Below are 14,297 nucleotides of genomic sequence, written 5' to 3' on the forward strand. Positions count from 1 at the left end.
CTTTCCCCGTCGTAGTTCGTTCAATTGCAAACAGCTTGTGGTGCACTGGATCTGGCTTCTGCTCGCCGAAAAATGATGGCGCAGTCTCCGCGCTAGGCGTTGGTTGAGTAGTGGTTGAGTGGGCTACAATCATGCTCCGTCTGCCTTCTTTTTCCAAATAGTGACGAATTCGCACAATAATGGTTTGAGATCACCATTGGCAGGTAGTTGCTACGAACACGAGAACGACAACGTCCCTTCTTCATATCTGTTGTGGTTTGCAAGAGAACGACTACGTCGTACGATCGTCTGTTCGTGCTTGCCGTGCCTTCGCATTCCGGCTTTCATCTTTTCTTACTGCTCTGAGCATGGATGCTGCGCTGAACTACAAATAAATCATCCCAATTATTTTTACCACACTTCACAGCTTTTGAACAGTATTGATGAGGTCCTAAGGGGTACTCGTTGACCTCGTTCAGAAACAACCCACCACTCACCGCAATCATGTCCGACGTCTCAGCCACCGCCATAGTTGAGATAACCAACCCAACAACATGGGGACGAGCTGGCACAGCTGGATGGGATAAAGCTATCGGGGCGTTTTTGATAGTAGCCGCTGTGCCGACATGGTTGCACATGAACTGGATTGCATTAGAACAGTACGAGGGGTCAATTACAGCTGCACTCAAGGCCGCCCTTGCTGAAGGACCAGTCACCTTTGCCTTTCGACACTTCCCGCAATTCTCCCTACAGGCCTTGCTTGGATATGCGTTCTGGCTGCTATTACAAGCAGTATTCTATGGTTATCTGCCCGGGACACTGTGCTATGGCCAGCGCACACCAGGTGGACATCTGCTGACCTACACCGCAAATGGTCTCTTGGCATGGGCCATCACACATGCCTTGTACATTGGTGGCTCCTTCCTGGACCTGGTCGACCCTGCTCTCATTGCCAAGCATTGGGAGGGTTTGCTCGTTGCCGTCAACACCTACGGCTTTGTCCTAGCAATTCTTGCTCAATGGAAAGGATATTGGGCGCCTTCCTTCTCAGAAGATCGCAAAATTAGCGGTGAGACGCAGCACGAAATCTGTCGAAACTAAAACTGACGTTTTGTAGGATCTATTTTGTTCGACTTCTGGGCCGGCGTGGAATTGAATCCTCGCTTTGGCAAATACTGGGATTTCAAGTTCTTCCACAATGGACGACCTGGCATTGTTGCGTGGACGTTGATGTGAGTGGTCAGGCGTCCGAAGGCAAACGCACGTCACTAATCCGGTCTAGTGATTTCTCCTGGGCTGCGTATCAATACCAGCAGATCGGACATGTAACTTCGTCGATGATGATTGTGTCCGTGTTTCATCTGATCTACGTTGTGGATTTCTTCTATAATGAAGACTGGTATACCAGAACGATCGACATAAGCCACGACCATTTTGGCTTCATGTTAGCTTGGGGCGACACCACGTTCCTGCCATGTCTGTATACGCTGCAGGTGCAGTATCTCGCAAGATATCCGACCTACCTTACCAGGACACAATCGATTGCACTTCTGGTGTTCGGTCTCACAGGGTACGCTATATTCCGATCTGCGAACTTCCAGCGCGACTATGTTCGCGCTCGAGATGGCAAGTGCAACCTTTGGGGCAAGCCGGTGAAATTCATACGATGCAAGTACACGACCAGTGATGGCAAAGAGCACAACAGTCTTCTGCTTACCTCGGGGTGGTGGGGAGTATCTCGACATGCCAACTACATGGCAGATCTGATGCAGGCTTGGGCAATGTGCGCAACGTGTGGCTTCACGCACTTCCTGCCCTGGTCGTATTTCTTTTTCATGAGTATACTGTTGTATCATCGTTCGCTCCGCGACGAGAAGAGATGCCACAGCAAGTATGGCAAACACTGGGAGGAGTACTGCAAGCAGGTGCCGTACAGAATTGTGCCTGGAATCATCTAAATCAACATCTCGACTCAGGGAGGACTTGTATCTTCGAGTCGATCAAAAACCTGAAAGGCTCAACACCTAAGCAACAAGCCATTTCGCAGAGCACTCTCGCGCTCGAGCGTTGGTGTCTGCACATCCCCATTATTATCGCGACGGGGTTGCCGGCGGCTGCATTGCGCCTCGTTGAAGCCCACAATGATCGACCTCGATCTGGCTTTTTGTTACTGTCCCACGTTCGCGCATACAAAAGGTCCTAAAATATTAGAACATTGATACCGCTTGTCAAAAATTGACGCTCATCGCGCAGTGTCGCTTGTGTTAGCTGCTCTTGCTTTCGCATTTCTAAGCGCGAGCTGCGGCCTAAGCCACCAACGTCCACCGTTGGAAGTCGCCAAGGTGGAGACCGGTTGGCCTTTGCATCGCCGTCCCAGGTATTCACTTCTTCCCCTCCCACGCATCAGCCTTGTAACACCCCAGATGCATGTGCGACACTGCATTGGCGTCAGCCATTTACAGCAATGGCCTGCTTTAGTTATAACCGAACGCATGTCGCGACCACTCAGCTGATTTCTACGGTCCAGGTAGGCTGAGTCACCGTTATTGGCCGCCTTCTCTTAGGCTGCCATGTACTAATAACGACATGAAGGCAACAACCGAAATATGATTCATGGTGACACTAACCATAGCATGGCAGAGCACAAAACTACGCCAGCCTGCCAATGATCAAAAAGTCTCATCTGACCTTCATCTTTGCCTGATCCAGAGCTCATCTGTGAATACATATACGCATCTCAGAGTGTCAGCCTGACACTTTTCCGCCCATTTGTTTTCTGCTGACGGATTTTTGAATATCCTCACAGCTTTACACAGGTGACTCAGGAGAACATAGTCGACTAGGCCTAGAAGACGCTGAACGTTCATGATAGAAGCTACCAATCACTTCGGAGGTCAGCCAGAAGCGTGATAGTACCAACCAGGCACTACCCATTCACAGATTGCTCTAATATTCGAGCTACCGGCGACAAATAACTCATGATGGCCCAGCAAGCAGAGCAACAGCCTGCTTCTCCAGTAGAAGACAAGCAATTGCCCACGCCTCCTCCTGAGCCCGCAAATCCATCTCTGGGGGAGCCAAAGTCGGCATCGGAGAAGATGAGTGACTCAGATAAGCCTAGTGAGAAGTCTTCGTCGACACAGACTGAGAGCAGCGAGGACAAACAACCGTCCATCACGGTAGATGGCGCAAAGGTAGACCCCACGCCAGAGTCGAAAGATGAGAAGTCGACGAAGACCGATGAAGCCCAGGATGCTGCCAAGAAGGACGCCGGTGATGCTACGTCCAAAGACGACCCGAAAACTGGGGACAAGGACAAGGACAAGAAGAGCGATGGCGAGAAGAAAGACGAGGAGAAGAAAAAGGCATTGCCTAGGGGTATGAAGGCAGATTTTAAGCAATTGTGGGCCAAAACAGATGCTCAATGTAAATGCTGTACCACCTGGTAAGTCCATATCGTGCAGCACTCACATTCTACAGCACACTTACTGTTGTCTAGGGTCGAAGAGAATCCCGATGACGGTAAAAACGTTGAGGAATCAGATGAATGCTTACAGCATGCCATCGTGGTACGGAAGAAGAAAAAGCACGAGGGTAACCGGAAACCGTTGAAGGTCGACTCGATCGTTGTGCATTCCCCGTTGATCAAGAAAGTGCTACAGACTGTCTTCTCGGGCTATCCAGACATGGTTGTCGATCTCGACGAGCTCATCTTCGACGCGCCGTTTGCGCCGTTCTTCCATCGATGGGAGAAGTTCCAGAAGGCGGTGCAAGAAGAAGCAGATGAGATTACCAAGTCTCACCTCAAGCTGCTGCATGATGCCCTGGCAACAGAGCTGGAGAAGCCAATTCAGAGGAGCAAAGATCTGGGCCGCCACAAGGCTATCGACTTCGAACTGCTGTGGACCCTCTACACACCAGGAACCTTGATGTATGCCCATGACAACGGCCATGATAGATTGTACGAAACAGGCGATTGTGAGTACTACCAAGATCTCACCGGCATGAAATTCATAGTGAGGTGTGACACAATTGACTGGGACGGTGAGAAGTTCGGAAAAATAACTCTGTCAGAAACCATGAATAAGTTCAAAGGCACTAGGCAGATTTCGACACTGCCATCGTACCCTCTGAAGTTCCACCCCAAAGCCGACGAGATGTACAAGAAATGCGTGGAGCGTGGTCGTCGATTTCAAGAGCTGTCGGGCATGCACTGTAGGGATTACAAGGGTACCGCAATCGAGTACACAAAGTACAGCATTCAGACTGTGACAAGCAAGCGGCACATTGAGGGTCGAATTATGCTGGATACAGAGCTGTTCTCGAAATTCAACCCTGATCAGGCTGAAAACCTACGAGATCTCGGCGAGGATGTCGAGGATGTGAAGAAGTCGGAGATTGAGGCAGCGCAGAGATTAGAAGAGCAGGCTCAGAAGGCTATTGAGGCTCTGAAGAAAGCTCAAGAGGAAGAGAAGCAAAAGCAAGAAGAGCAGAAGAAAGAAGCAGCAAAGAAGGACAAGGAGAAGCAGGACGACACTGAAAAGAAGGAAACCACTTCGGAGGCCAAGAGCTTATCTGGTGACAACGCTGCCGAGAAACAGGACACCGCTCAAGACAAGCCAGCATCCGTCGACAGTAAGCAAGACGAGAAGGGACTGGAGCCAAGTGCAGAGTTAAAGAAGGAGATAGCTACCGAAGGGAAGTCTAATGCGATCTCCAGCGACCAGCAAGAGAAGAAGGAGCCAGAACCAAGCACAAACCCAAGCCAGGAAGGACCAGCCGCCAAGTCGACGTCGGATGTTCTTGCCTCTGACAAGATGGCAGACGGTAGCGATGCGATAACGTCAGCGCCTTCCAACGGCACGTCCGATGGGAAAAAGAAGGAAGAATCCACTTCATCTGCTTCAACCGATTCCGACGGCCTTCCCACTCCAGCCTCAGAGGACGAAGAGGCATCAACAGAACCAAAGACCTACTCGAACAATGAGAAGCAGGAACTCAAGGAAGAGCAGCTTGCGATCTGCACTTCCTGGCTTCGTGGCTACTCTCTCGCCTACCAGAAATGGGCAGAATTCAGCATTGAACACGTCTCCGACGTAGCCTGGAACGACAATGCATTCTCTGAGCTTACTCTCCCGCCCGAATATCGCGAGCTTATCCTCGCCACGATCCAGTCCCAGATCCGCCAGAACCAATGGAAACAAAAGATGGAGAAGGTCGAGAAAGAGCAGAAACCACTCTCAGAGATTGGTAAAGAAGATGGAGAGGAAGAAGACGAGGGTGCACCTGAGTTCGACGACTTCATCGCACAGAAAGGTCTGGGCTACATCATGCTGTTCTCTGGTAAACCTGGTGTTGGCAAAACTGCAACTGCGGAATCTATCGCCGAATTGTTGCATGTCCCGCTATGCATCATCAGCGTCGGCAACCTGGGCACATCCGCTGAATCCGTTGAATCAGCTTTGCAGGACATCCTCGAACTTGCATCGAAGTGGAACGCTGTACTCCTTCTCGACGAGGCAGACATCTTCTTGGAACAACGCACGAAGCACGACCTGCACCGCAACGCAGTGGTCTCTGTCTTCCTACGTCTGCTAGAGTACTACCAGGGCGTCCTCTGCCTAACCACAAATCGCTCCGAGGAGATCGACGAGGCCTTCCACAGCAGAATCCACATCAGCTTGCCATTCCCTGACCTGACAGAGAACAACAGGGAGCAAATATGGCGACACTTCGCCAAGCTCACAAACAAGAAGGCAGAATCCAGTGCGACCAAACGCAAGGCCCTTGCTGAGAAGAAGGCCGTTGCGGCAGAAACACAAACACAGCCGCCATCTGAATCGTCTGTCTCAGAAGGTGGTGCAACCACAAACGGCACCAAGACAATCGCACAGCCGAAGGCAACGAATGCCGCGCCACAAGACGAACACCACAATTCTCTGATTGACCTTAGCGACGGGGACTTCCGCAAGTTGTCGCAGACACCGCTGAACGGCAGGCAGATTAAGAATGCGTTCAAGACAGCTGTGCTGTTGGCGAGCTACAAGAAGGAGAGGGTGGTATTGAAGCATGTCAAGACTGCTTTGAAAACGATTGATGGGAACGGACTGGGGAAGAGGGAGGTTGGTAGGATGTACTACTAAATTGAAAAGGGTTGTAGGTTCTGGTAGAGCGGTGTTGGCTGTTCGAGCTGAACACGGGAAAGGAGGTTGGTCTGATACATTGCCTAGATAATTCTGGTGTTGACAGAGTTTGTGACTTTAGCCAGTATGCGTTCAGTGGTTATGCAGAGACCAACGGGTTGTCCTGACGGCGAGGATGTCGGTGCGTGTCGAAAGTTCATCTCAGCTCTCCTGGTTAGGCTAAGAAACATGCTTCTATCTAATGCAAAGATTCATAGCAGGACCAAATTGCGGCACTGCCAGATGAAGATGCCACATGGCACATCCTGCCATCAGCCTGTTAGGCAGCCCCGTCCTAAGTTGATAGTACCTTCACTCTTACGACTTCGTCGATTTCATGGAGGCTTGTGACTGCAGACAAACTATTGTATGTGCTGTGATTTTATTCATTTAAGCAGCTCGGCCGGCAAACCACTGCCCGGAGAAAGCCGCTCACAATTCTGAAGTGTGTGCCCGGAGATGTCCTAAGCACTTTCAATGGGATCCTGATGGCCAAGTCGCCGTGAGCAATCGACTGCGCACAAGTCCGGAGGAGGGTCTAGTCGCCCGGTATAAGTGCTAATTGCTTCTACTTCCAGCAAGCCAATGCATCTTCATGAAGTATCACGCACAACAACAACAGAAAGCTGGACTAGAGACATTGGACCGTGACTCAGTAGACCAAGTTCGTCGCGATCACCGATCAGTGTCGTCAATGGTAGACCATCGGCGCCAACCACTAAGCTCGGGTGAAAAAATGTGTTCATCGTTGTTGTTCTCAGCTCGACTATAGCTAAACATACTTCTCAAGCTTTTCCGTAACCGATACTCAGTCTTCGCTCAAGATAGTTCGTTGTCGGCCACCCTACCAGCACCCGTCTAGTGGCCGCTACTTGTTCTTCGCCCACCACTCCTTCAGCCGTCCACGATGCCCCAATTCGCGTTTCCTCCGATCCTCAGCACTCTCAGCAGCTAGTCTGTCCACTCTTCTCGCAATGGATGCCTGCCATCCCTCCAGTACGGCTTCGTATGCAAGCCGATCAGGTACAGGTTGATCAGTTGCTTGTAGTGCTCTGAACTGATCACGATGAAAAGTCGGCCAACTACCATCATCTTCTGCGGCACTGGCACTAGTCTGTGCTGCGCTTGGGTTGATGAGTGTTGCGGAAGACGCCGTTGTGTTGGTCTGAGTCCGGCGAAGGGCAGGGTGTATGTCGACCTCACTGTGAGCTACTGGTGGCGGCGGCTGCGGATGATCAAGCCACGGTTGGTTGCTGCTCACTTGAGGTTGCTGGATTTCCGGAGCTGCATTGGTATATTGGTTGGCAGTAGTAGGCATCGGGTAGGGATAGGCCGATGGCTGGGAATAAACCGATGACGGTGGAGGAGGGTGATGAGTTGGGAGTGGTATCGGCTGCGCCATAGTGCTTGGTGCTGGGCTCCAGGGAGACGTTGCTCTAAGACGTTCGAATGTGGTTTGCGGTGCAGCAGGCGCTGGATACTGTTGCGGCCACCCAACCATAGCGTTCTGCATTGCAAAGCCGATATTTGAAGCACTGTCTTCTGGTCGCAAAGACAAACTAGAGCTTGCTCTCGCGGGCTGCTCTGTCTCTCTTCTTAGCGCTCGGCGGGTGCTCCGCTGGCTGTTGTGGTAGGAAAGGTCGGATAACACCATACTGTGTGCTATGCAAATTGGTCGTAAGGATGTCGAGACGATCGTGGATGAGAGTCGGCTTGCAGCAGATATAGGGCTTTTCTGGGCGACGCCAGCAAATCGTGCTGCCAGCGTGATACGCCTCGTAGCCGCTGACATTGCCGCAGTAGTTGTAGATACTGTTTCTCATCGTGTCCGACGATCTAATTCTCTGTAAGTACAAAGAGCTTCCAAAGTGATTAAAGTATGCGAATATATGGATGGCAGAGCGAGTCCCTCCTTCTCAAAGTCTGACGCAAACCGGGACACGGCGCATAGCAGTGACTGCTGCCATGCAAGTTGTTCAAACCGCGTATTGCTTCAGACTCGTGTACGTAATGCACCTTTCTCGACGTTCCATGATCAATGTCTGCGTTGTGATTTGCGAGCTGCGGTTGTGGCTCAGGCGCAATCAGTAGTCCTGAAAGTCGGTCTTGTCACCTCAATCGTTCGTGTCTCTTGTTTCAGGAGAGCACCTCACAAAGGCTTGAAACTCTGGAAGAACACAGCTACCCGCTGGTCATTAATTCAAACCGCATACTCCTGCAAAAGGACTGAGTGTGACGACTGTGCATTGCGTATATGGTATAGATCAGAGGCACAACATCAAGTAGATATTCTCCTCGTAAGACTCTTTGCAGATTGAAGTGCACGTATCTGCTATTGCTGTCACCCTTCGCATTAGTTCAAGACATCTAAGTGACAATTTGTGCCAACATGATGCACCCGATGACTTGGCGGCATCAAGCATTGTCGTCGCAACCAATTCAGCCGGGAGGCTTGCACTCACTGGCTTCCTACAATCAGGTTCCAGCATTGCCTCAGCATCATCGTAGCTCGACCGCCTCGAACAGGTGGGCGCCATCTATAGCACCTCAGGTCCAGGACTTCGTCCCTCCGGCAGGATTGCAACCAGTTCAGAACGCGCTGAGAAATGGTCACACTTGGTCCAACATGACAACAGGATCACAGCCCACACTCAGGCGCACCACGGACGGCGCATATGCACATCCAGAATCGTCGGATCTCTTAAGGCTTCCTTTCTTTCGGTCACAGGTCCTGAAGCAAGAAAATGATGCTGCAAGTTCCAAGAAGCAAGGGTCGAAGGCCAAGCCGAGTGTTGTAAAGACAGAGTCTTCTCCTGAAGTCAAAGTCAGCAGTCTCCCACGATCATCTTCAGCTGGTAGCGAGGATAGAGCAACGTCTGGCGGCTCTGACTTGTCGCAAGCTGCGCACTTTCCTAGCCTGAGAAAACGACCACTCGATCTTGCGGGGGAGCACCCGATTCAACTGCCACAACAGCCTGTACGAATATATGTTCAGAGCGAGAAGCAGCCACATGCGATCGAAGCTACCTTGCCTTACGTTATGTCGGGCAAAGTCGTCGCTCGCCTACCCAAAGTGGTTGTGCCAGCCTCACCAGGGCTCGTCCAATCCACCTTGAGCTCGATGAAACCGATGGTAGTATACTCGCAGTACGAGTGTGACGATGGCTGTCGCTCTCGTGGCACCTGTGTGCACTTCTCATTCTTGCTTGGCTGTCGTCAGGTCCCGGATGGTCTGATCTGTCCTACGTGCCAGGTCGCTCAGGTCGAGAGACCATATGCAGCACAAAGAATTTGTCCTAGACATAATAAGAGAACTCTTTCTCAATTCACACCAAACCTGCCTGAGGACTATTTGCCCACGATAGCCCAGCAGCAAAGAGCATTTGAGATATTTGAGAGATCGTGGAATGGCGATTCGGAAGGCGTGCCTACCAAGGTTAGCAAACGAGTGCACGATGGCGCTGTTGGCCGTATTCAAGATGTTGGTAGCATTGAAAACGCAGACTGCCCAACGGATGGCGACGATAGCGTCTTGCCCTCCATCAAGACCGACGACCTCGATTCAGAGCATGCTCGCAAGAAACGAAAAACATCTGCTGATAATGGAGCGAAGATCCGCAAGTACTCGAGCGACAAGGAGAACAACATCGACGGAAAACCTGAATCTGCCGAAAATGGCAATCGACTTGACCGCGACTCACAAGCTGATGATGTTGAGCGCACACCACGGCCAAGCGCGCTGGTGAATGACTATGCTGAGGCAGGCGCAACGGTCGACTCCAACTTCTGGTCGCCTTCTCTTCCGCCATGGTCACCAGAACCAAATCTCGATTTGTTCTCGTGAATGATAACACAAGCTCATGATTACCGGCGCCTATAGAAGAGGTCTTTCGTCGCTTACTCGTGTTGTTTCTGTGGCATGTGCTAGATAGCTTTCTCAAATCAGTATCGATAACGCTATCATAGATACGATACATTCTCAATGCAACGTTATGCACGACTAAAGTTTCAGACCGTTGTTTCATGCTTTGATTAACTTCTGAGGGCTTTTTTGACTTTAAAGATCTGTTCGTGCTTGTTCCGCACATGAACCGTATCTTCCGAAGGAGGCTTTCGTTGATGGGCTTGACTTCTGAGCAAGGAAGTCCTCGGGCCTTACCAGGAACTTTGAACAAGCCATGGTGGAGCGTGGCAGCAGGAACTTGTATCTGAGCTTGCTCAAAAGGGTGTTGTGCAATTTCAACACAGCTCTTTTGGGACTGTTCTGTGATCCGGATGACCCAAAGCAGTCGTCAAGCAAGGAGGACGCCGCTCCGCATGCATCAGCCAGACGTGAGCATGATTATATACTCATACAAGGGTCTGGGATTTTCAGTCAAGCGAAGATCTGTACATAGTTAATGCGTGGGCTGATCCGCATGATTTTCAGATCGACGGAAGATCATGTTGATCTCAAAGGTTACGAAGACGTCGCAGAACGGGTATACCACCAACGCAAGGCATTGTGTGAATAAATTGCCGTTGGCGAAAGGCAATCTGTGGCGCGTCCCAAAGAGAAGTTGCAATTTCCGTGTCTGGTCAAAGGTAACTCCTTTCTGGACGTGCAGATGAACAGTCAGACCCTCCTTGAGCCTCAATAAGAGCCGCAATTTGGGCACACGCCATGGCGCAAACTAAGCTACAAGGACGGAGCTTTCTGGCTTCATTCTTTCTTGACCCATTCGCTGCTCAGACGCACCAGCAAGAAGTCGCTTGAGCAAACACTCTCGAATGCCGTAGGCGAGATGAAGCAAAATCATCGAACGCTCCATATCTTGAGGTAAGCTCGACTGACCCACACTCGAAGGTCGCTGAAGAAGTAGTGCCTGAAGCGATACGCTCTCGAGTTGTTTGATCGACGTCGTCGTATGATCTGCAGCTAGGCAAGGGTTGCTCAATGCTAGACAATGCTTTTGTCGCTTGTACTCTAGGCCGGATCATTCACGTTGAACTACATGAACGGTTGATCAAGCAGCCTGAATTGTAGTGATCACAATTAAGAGTTCCGATGCTGCGAGGCGGATAAGTCGGCAAATGTAGAACGAATGGGCTGAACATTTCCTGAAAGCCATCGGACTGCGGCTCGCGGGTACTCTCACGACGAAGCAAAGTTGAAGCTTGTTAAAACGATCACTGGTGAAGCTCGGGTGGCTTTCTCCAAGAGCTCTACTCCGCCGTGTCGGTGGGAACGATCACTAGCAGGCCCATATTGATCCACAAGCAAGGTAAATTGGTCGACAAATCAATACTGATACGAGGTGCTCAGATGCGGTGTGTAAAGCAGATGCACCTGCGTCGCCGCGTAAGCAGCTAAGGAACAACATCGTAGCGAAGGTAAATCTCCATTCTGAATGTGAAAGCAGCCGGAAGAGAGGGCGTTATTGGCATCAATCTCTTAGCACAATGGATTTGATCTCTTAGCACCTTAACCCCACCACAAGAACTGCACGGACAGGTTAGCGGCTAGCGAGGATTACCCTGCCATCCTTCTCAAGCCACCGACATCATTGATGATGGCCTGTGCGATTGATGTTGTTGACGTCCAATGTAGAGCACCATCTGGTTGTAACAGAAATTACGTGATTTCACGATAATTGTTCCAACGATGACGCCTGTGTGACCGTCAACACGTCTGGAGGATTGAGTGTTATGTACAGGTAGGACCCAAGTAACAGAAATCAGAAGATAGAAATGATAGTCTCATTGTATAGATCTCGCGCTGTGTGTTGCATTCCAGTGTGTATCAACCGAGGTGGCACATTGGTGACTTCGCAACTCATCCATAGCCCTCAAGCAACCTCTGTGCTCCGTAGAGTCTTCCATTTTCCCATGTCAAACCAGCTCTGTTTCCTGCTTGTCGTGACAAGTTGAGCTTCTCCGGTAGCGAACGAATTGGGGTATCTCAAATTCACAACTCTAAACCCAGTTCATCAAATGTTTGACTCGCCTTTAGTCCTCCTGACTCCGAAAACCCCGAGCAGCCCATTGGTATCAAGTCCGGTAAAACGCCATGTTTCTCCCCGCTCAAAAGACCATGAAAATAATGTTACACTGTATGTAATCATCGCTGTTCCTTCCTGTGTCCACGATTTCGTAAAGTCGTCGCATGGAGCCTCGAGCTCACTGCAGTGGCTGAAAATGTATCGTGCCGATAATGCTGACGATCATCTTCAACGTTGAAATCAGCTTGAAATGTTGTCTTCAACATCAGATACGCTGGATACAGATGCGCCTTCTCCTTTGTGAACCTTCTTGTGTCGGCGCAAGTTGCTAACGACCGAGAAATGTCGACCACATCCCTCAACATCACATGCGAAAGGCTTCTCGCCGGTGTGCGAGTACATATGTGTCTGGAGCGAGCTAGGCCGAGTAAAGCGCTTGTCGCATACCTTGCACTTGTGCTTCTTCTGCGTGTTACCGGACATCTTGCTCGAAAATTGACCCATCATGGACTGTGGTGCTGGTGGTCCAAGTGGTGCGCCCATGAGCCCCTGCGGACGAGGCAACGTTCGAGATGTCATTGGATCATACCCAGCATCGGAGGCGGAACTGTAGTCTGTTGCAGAGTCGCCCACAGAGCTTACTGAGCTCGAACCGTAGTAAGGATACCCGCGGCCAGATTCTGCGGAGATCGAAGAATGACCTGAGCCGGCTGATGGAAAGCCATACGAATCTGTCGAAGCTCGAGCAGCACGCACATCATAGATATTACGCGGCGTGAGATCCTGTATATTCGAATGGCTAAGAGCTAGCATGCCTCGCGATGCGTCTAGCTCGCCGAAGCTGGCGTGAGCAGCTCGTGAATCGGTGCTACTGTCAAAATATTAGTATCGAAAGTTCAACAATGCTATGGGCACTTACACCTCGGAGCCCTTGCGTTGTTGATGCGCTTGCTGCTGAGAGAGCGATTGCGCATAGTTCATAGACGGATATGATGTTGAGTATGACGAGCCAGCCGTTGCGGGAGAAGAATACTGTTGCTCAGGATACGAAACTGCCGACCTTGGAATGTCTTGCGCAAGTTGGGTAGGGTAGGTGCTACCGGATGTTACTGACGAGGTTGGAGGGAGTTGTTGATATTGCATCGACATGCCGGGCCGGCTCTCCGCCTTGAGACCAGCATATTGGCCATGGTTGCTGGTTTGATGTTGCCATGGGTCTGTGAAGTTGGGAGCGTGTAAGTTCGAGTACATGCTGTTCTCGTAGCCGAGGGCGCCGCCGTAGGGACGACTTTGGGGATCAATGACCATAGTCATCTGGAAAGTTGTGCTGGTGTGGTGTTGAGCTTTGCGCGTGCTCAATGAGTTTGGACTGGAGCTGAAACTGTAGATCTGAATATCACAAGCACCAAGAAAGATAAAATCTGAAAGATGTGCGAGTTTAGCTGTGGGATCAGCGAGTTGATATGCTCTTCCTCCACAACTCAGTCGAGAGGAGAAGGGCTCCAGACAGCAAGCCAGGGATTGAACTGATGATCAGCCGCTGATCCCTGCTGTTGTGGTAATAGTGGACTAGGAGCGAGCCCTAAGCCTCAAACGTTCCAAAGATAAAACGATAAACTGCTTAGCGCTTTTTTACTTTTCGAACTGGAGTCCGGCAGATCGACGAAGAGTTGCTTGTGATGGCTCGTCTCTTGGAGATGTGCACTCTTAACTATTGGGCTGCGCAACACGACAAAGCTCGATGGGTTCGTTTCGCCGAAGAATGCTCACGAAATAATGTCTGTGTTGAAGAATCGATGGTCTGAGCGGCCGTGACGGTGGAGATGTCTCTATGCAATAAAACGTCAGTGAACACCATCGGTCGTCGGAGTTGAGAGACCCTTCAATAATTGAGAAGAGGAATAGCCAAGGTTGAGGCGTCACTAACATCATCATACTCTGGCAGCTTGCTAGGATGTGACTGCAGGGCTTCTGAGATGGGTAGCTTTCCAAGTGGGTCTACGCTATCTCTTGACAACTAGAGTGGGTTTTGGGCAACGAAATGAGTGGAAGTGTTTGTTAGCCCTGCATGCAGAGATGTTGGAAGTGCAACTGGTCAAAAGGAATTCAAGTGTGGGTGGAATAGTGAAATTGAGGTTCAACAGAGGTACGGAGG

General features: G+C 50.6%; 5 protein-coding genes across 5 annotated transcripts; 3 read left to right on the forward strand and 2 right to left on the reverse strand.

Annotated features, from left to right (window-relative positions):
• Positions 1 to 483: 483 nt before the first annotated feature.
• PMZ80_006585 (uncharacterized protein) lies at positions 484 to 1,937 on the forward strand (the record flags this gene model as incomplete). The annotated part of the gene is made up of 3 exons (XM_064874997.1): positions 484 to 1,048; positions 1,097 to 1,211; positions 1,262 to 1,937. The coding sequence occupies 3 exons, from the start codon at positions 484 to 486 to the stop codon at positions 1,935 to 1,937; spliced, it is 1,356 nt and encodes a 451-aa protein (XP_064729397.1).
• Positions 1,938 to 2,960: 1,023 nt separating this feature from the next.
• On the forward strand, positions 2,961 to 6,122 carry PMZ80_006586 (uncharacterized protein; the record flags this gene model as incomplete). Its single annotated transcript, XM_064874998.1, has 2 exons — positions 2,961 to 3,424; positions 3,479 to 6,122. The coding sequence occupies 2 exons, from the start codon at positions 2,961 to 2,963 to the stop codon at positions 6,120 to 6,122; spliced, it is 3,108 nt and encodes a 1,035-aa protein (XP_064729398.1).
• Positions 6,123 to 7,029: 907 nt separating this feature from the next.
• Positions 7,030 to 7,953, reverse strand: PMZ80_006587 (uncharacterized protein; the record flags this gene model as incomplete). Its single annotated transcript, XM_064874999.1, has 1 exon — positions 7,030 to 7,953. One exon carries the CDS (start codon positions 7,951 to 7,953, stop codon positions 7,030 to 7,032), a length of 924 nt encoding a protein of 307 aa, XP_064729399.1.
• An 834-nt stretch (positions 7,954 to 8,787) lies between these two features.
• Positions 8,788 to 10,005, forward strand: PMZ80_006588 (uncharacterized protein; the record flags this gene model as incomplete). Its single annotated transcript, XM_064875000.1, has 1 exon — positions 8,788 to 10,005. One exon carries the CDS (start codon positions 8,788 to 8,790, stop codon positions 10,003 to 10,005), a length of 1,218 nt encoding a protein of 405 aa, XP_064729400.1.
• Positions 10,006 to 12,382: 2,377 nt separating this feature from the next.
• Positions 12,383 to 13,456, reverse strand: PMZ80_006589 (uncharacterized protein; the record flags this gene model as incomplete). Its single annotated transcript, XM_064875001.1, has 2 exons — positions 12,383 to 13,013; positions 13,062 to 13,456. The coding sequence occupies 2 exons, from the start codon at positions 13,454 to 13,456 to the stop codon at positions 12,383 to 12,385; spliced, it is 1,026 nt and encodes a 341-aa protein (XP_064729401.1).
• Positions 13,457 to 14,297: the final 841 nt, after the last annotated feature.

The sequence above is a fragment of the Knufia obscura genome (assembly GCF_036327395.1).
Source record: "Knufia obscura strain CCFEE 5817 isolate CBS 148926 chromosome Unknown scaffold_7, whole genome shotgun sequence".
In the NCBI taxonomy this organism is placed as follows: Eukaryota; Fungi; Ascomycota; class Eurotiomycetes; order Chaetothyriales; family Trichomeriaceae; genus Knufia; species Knufia obscura.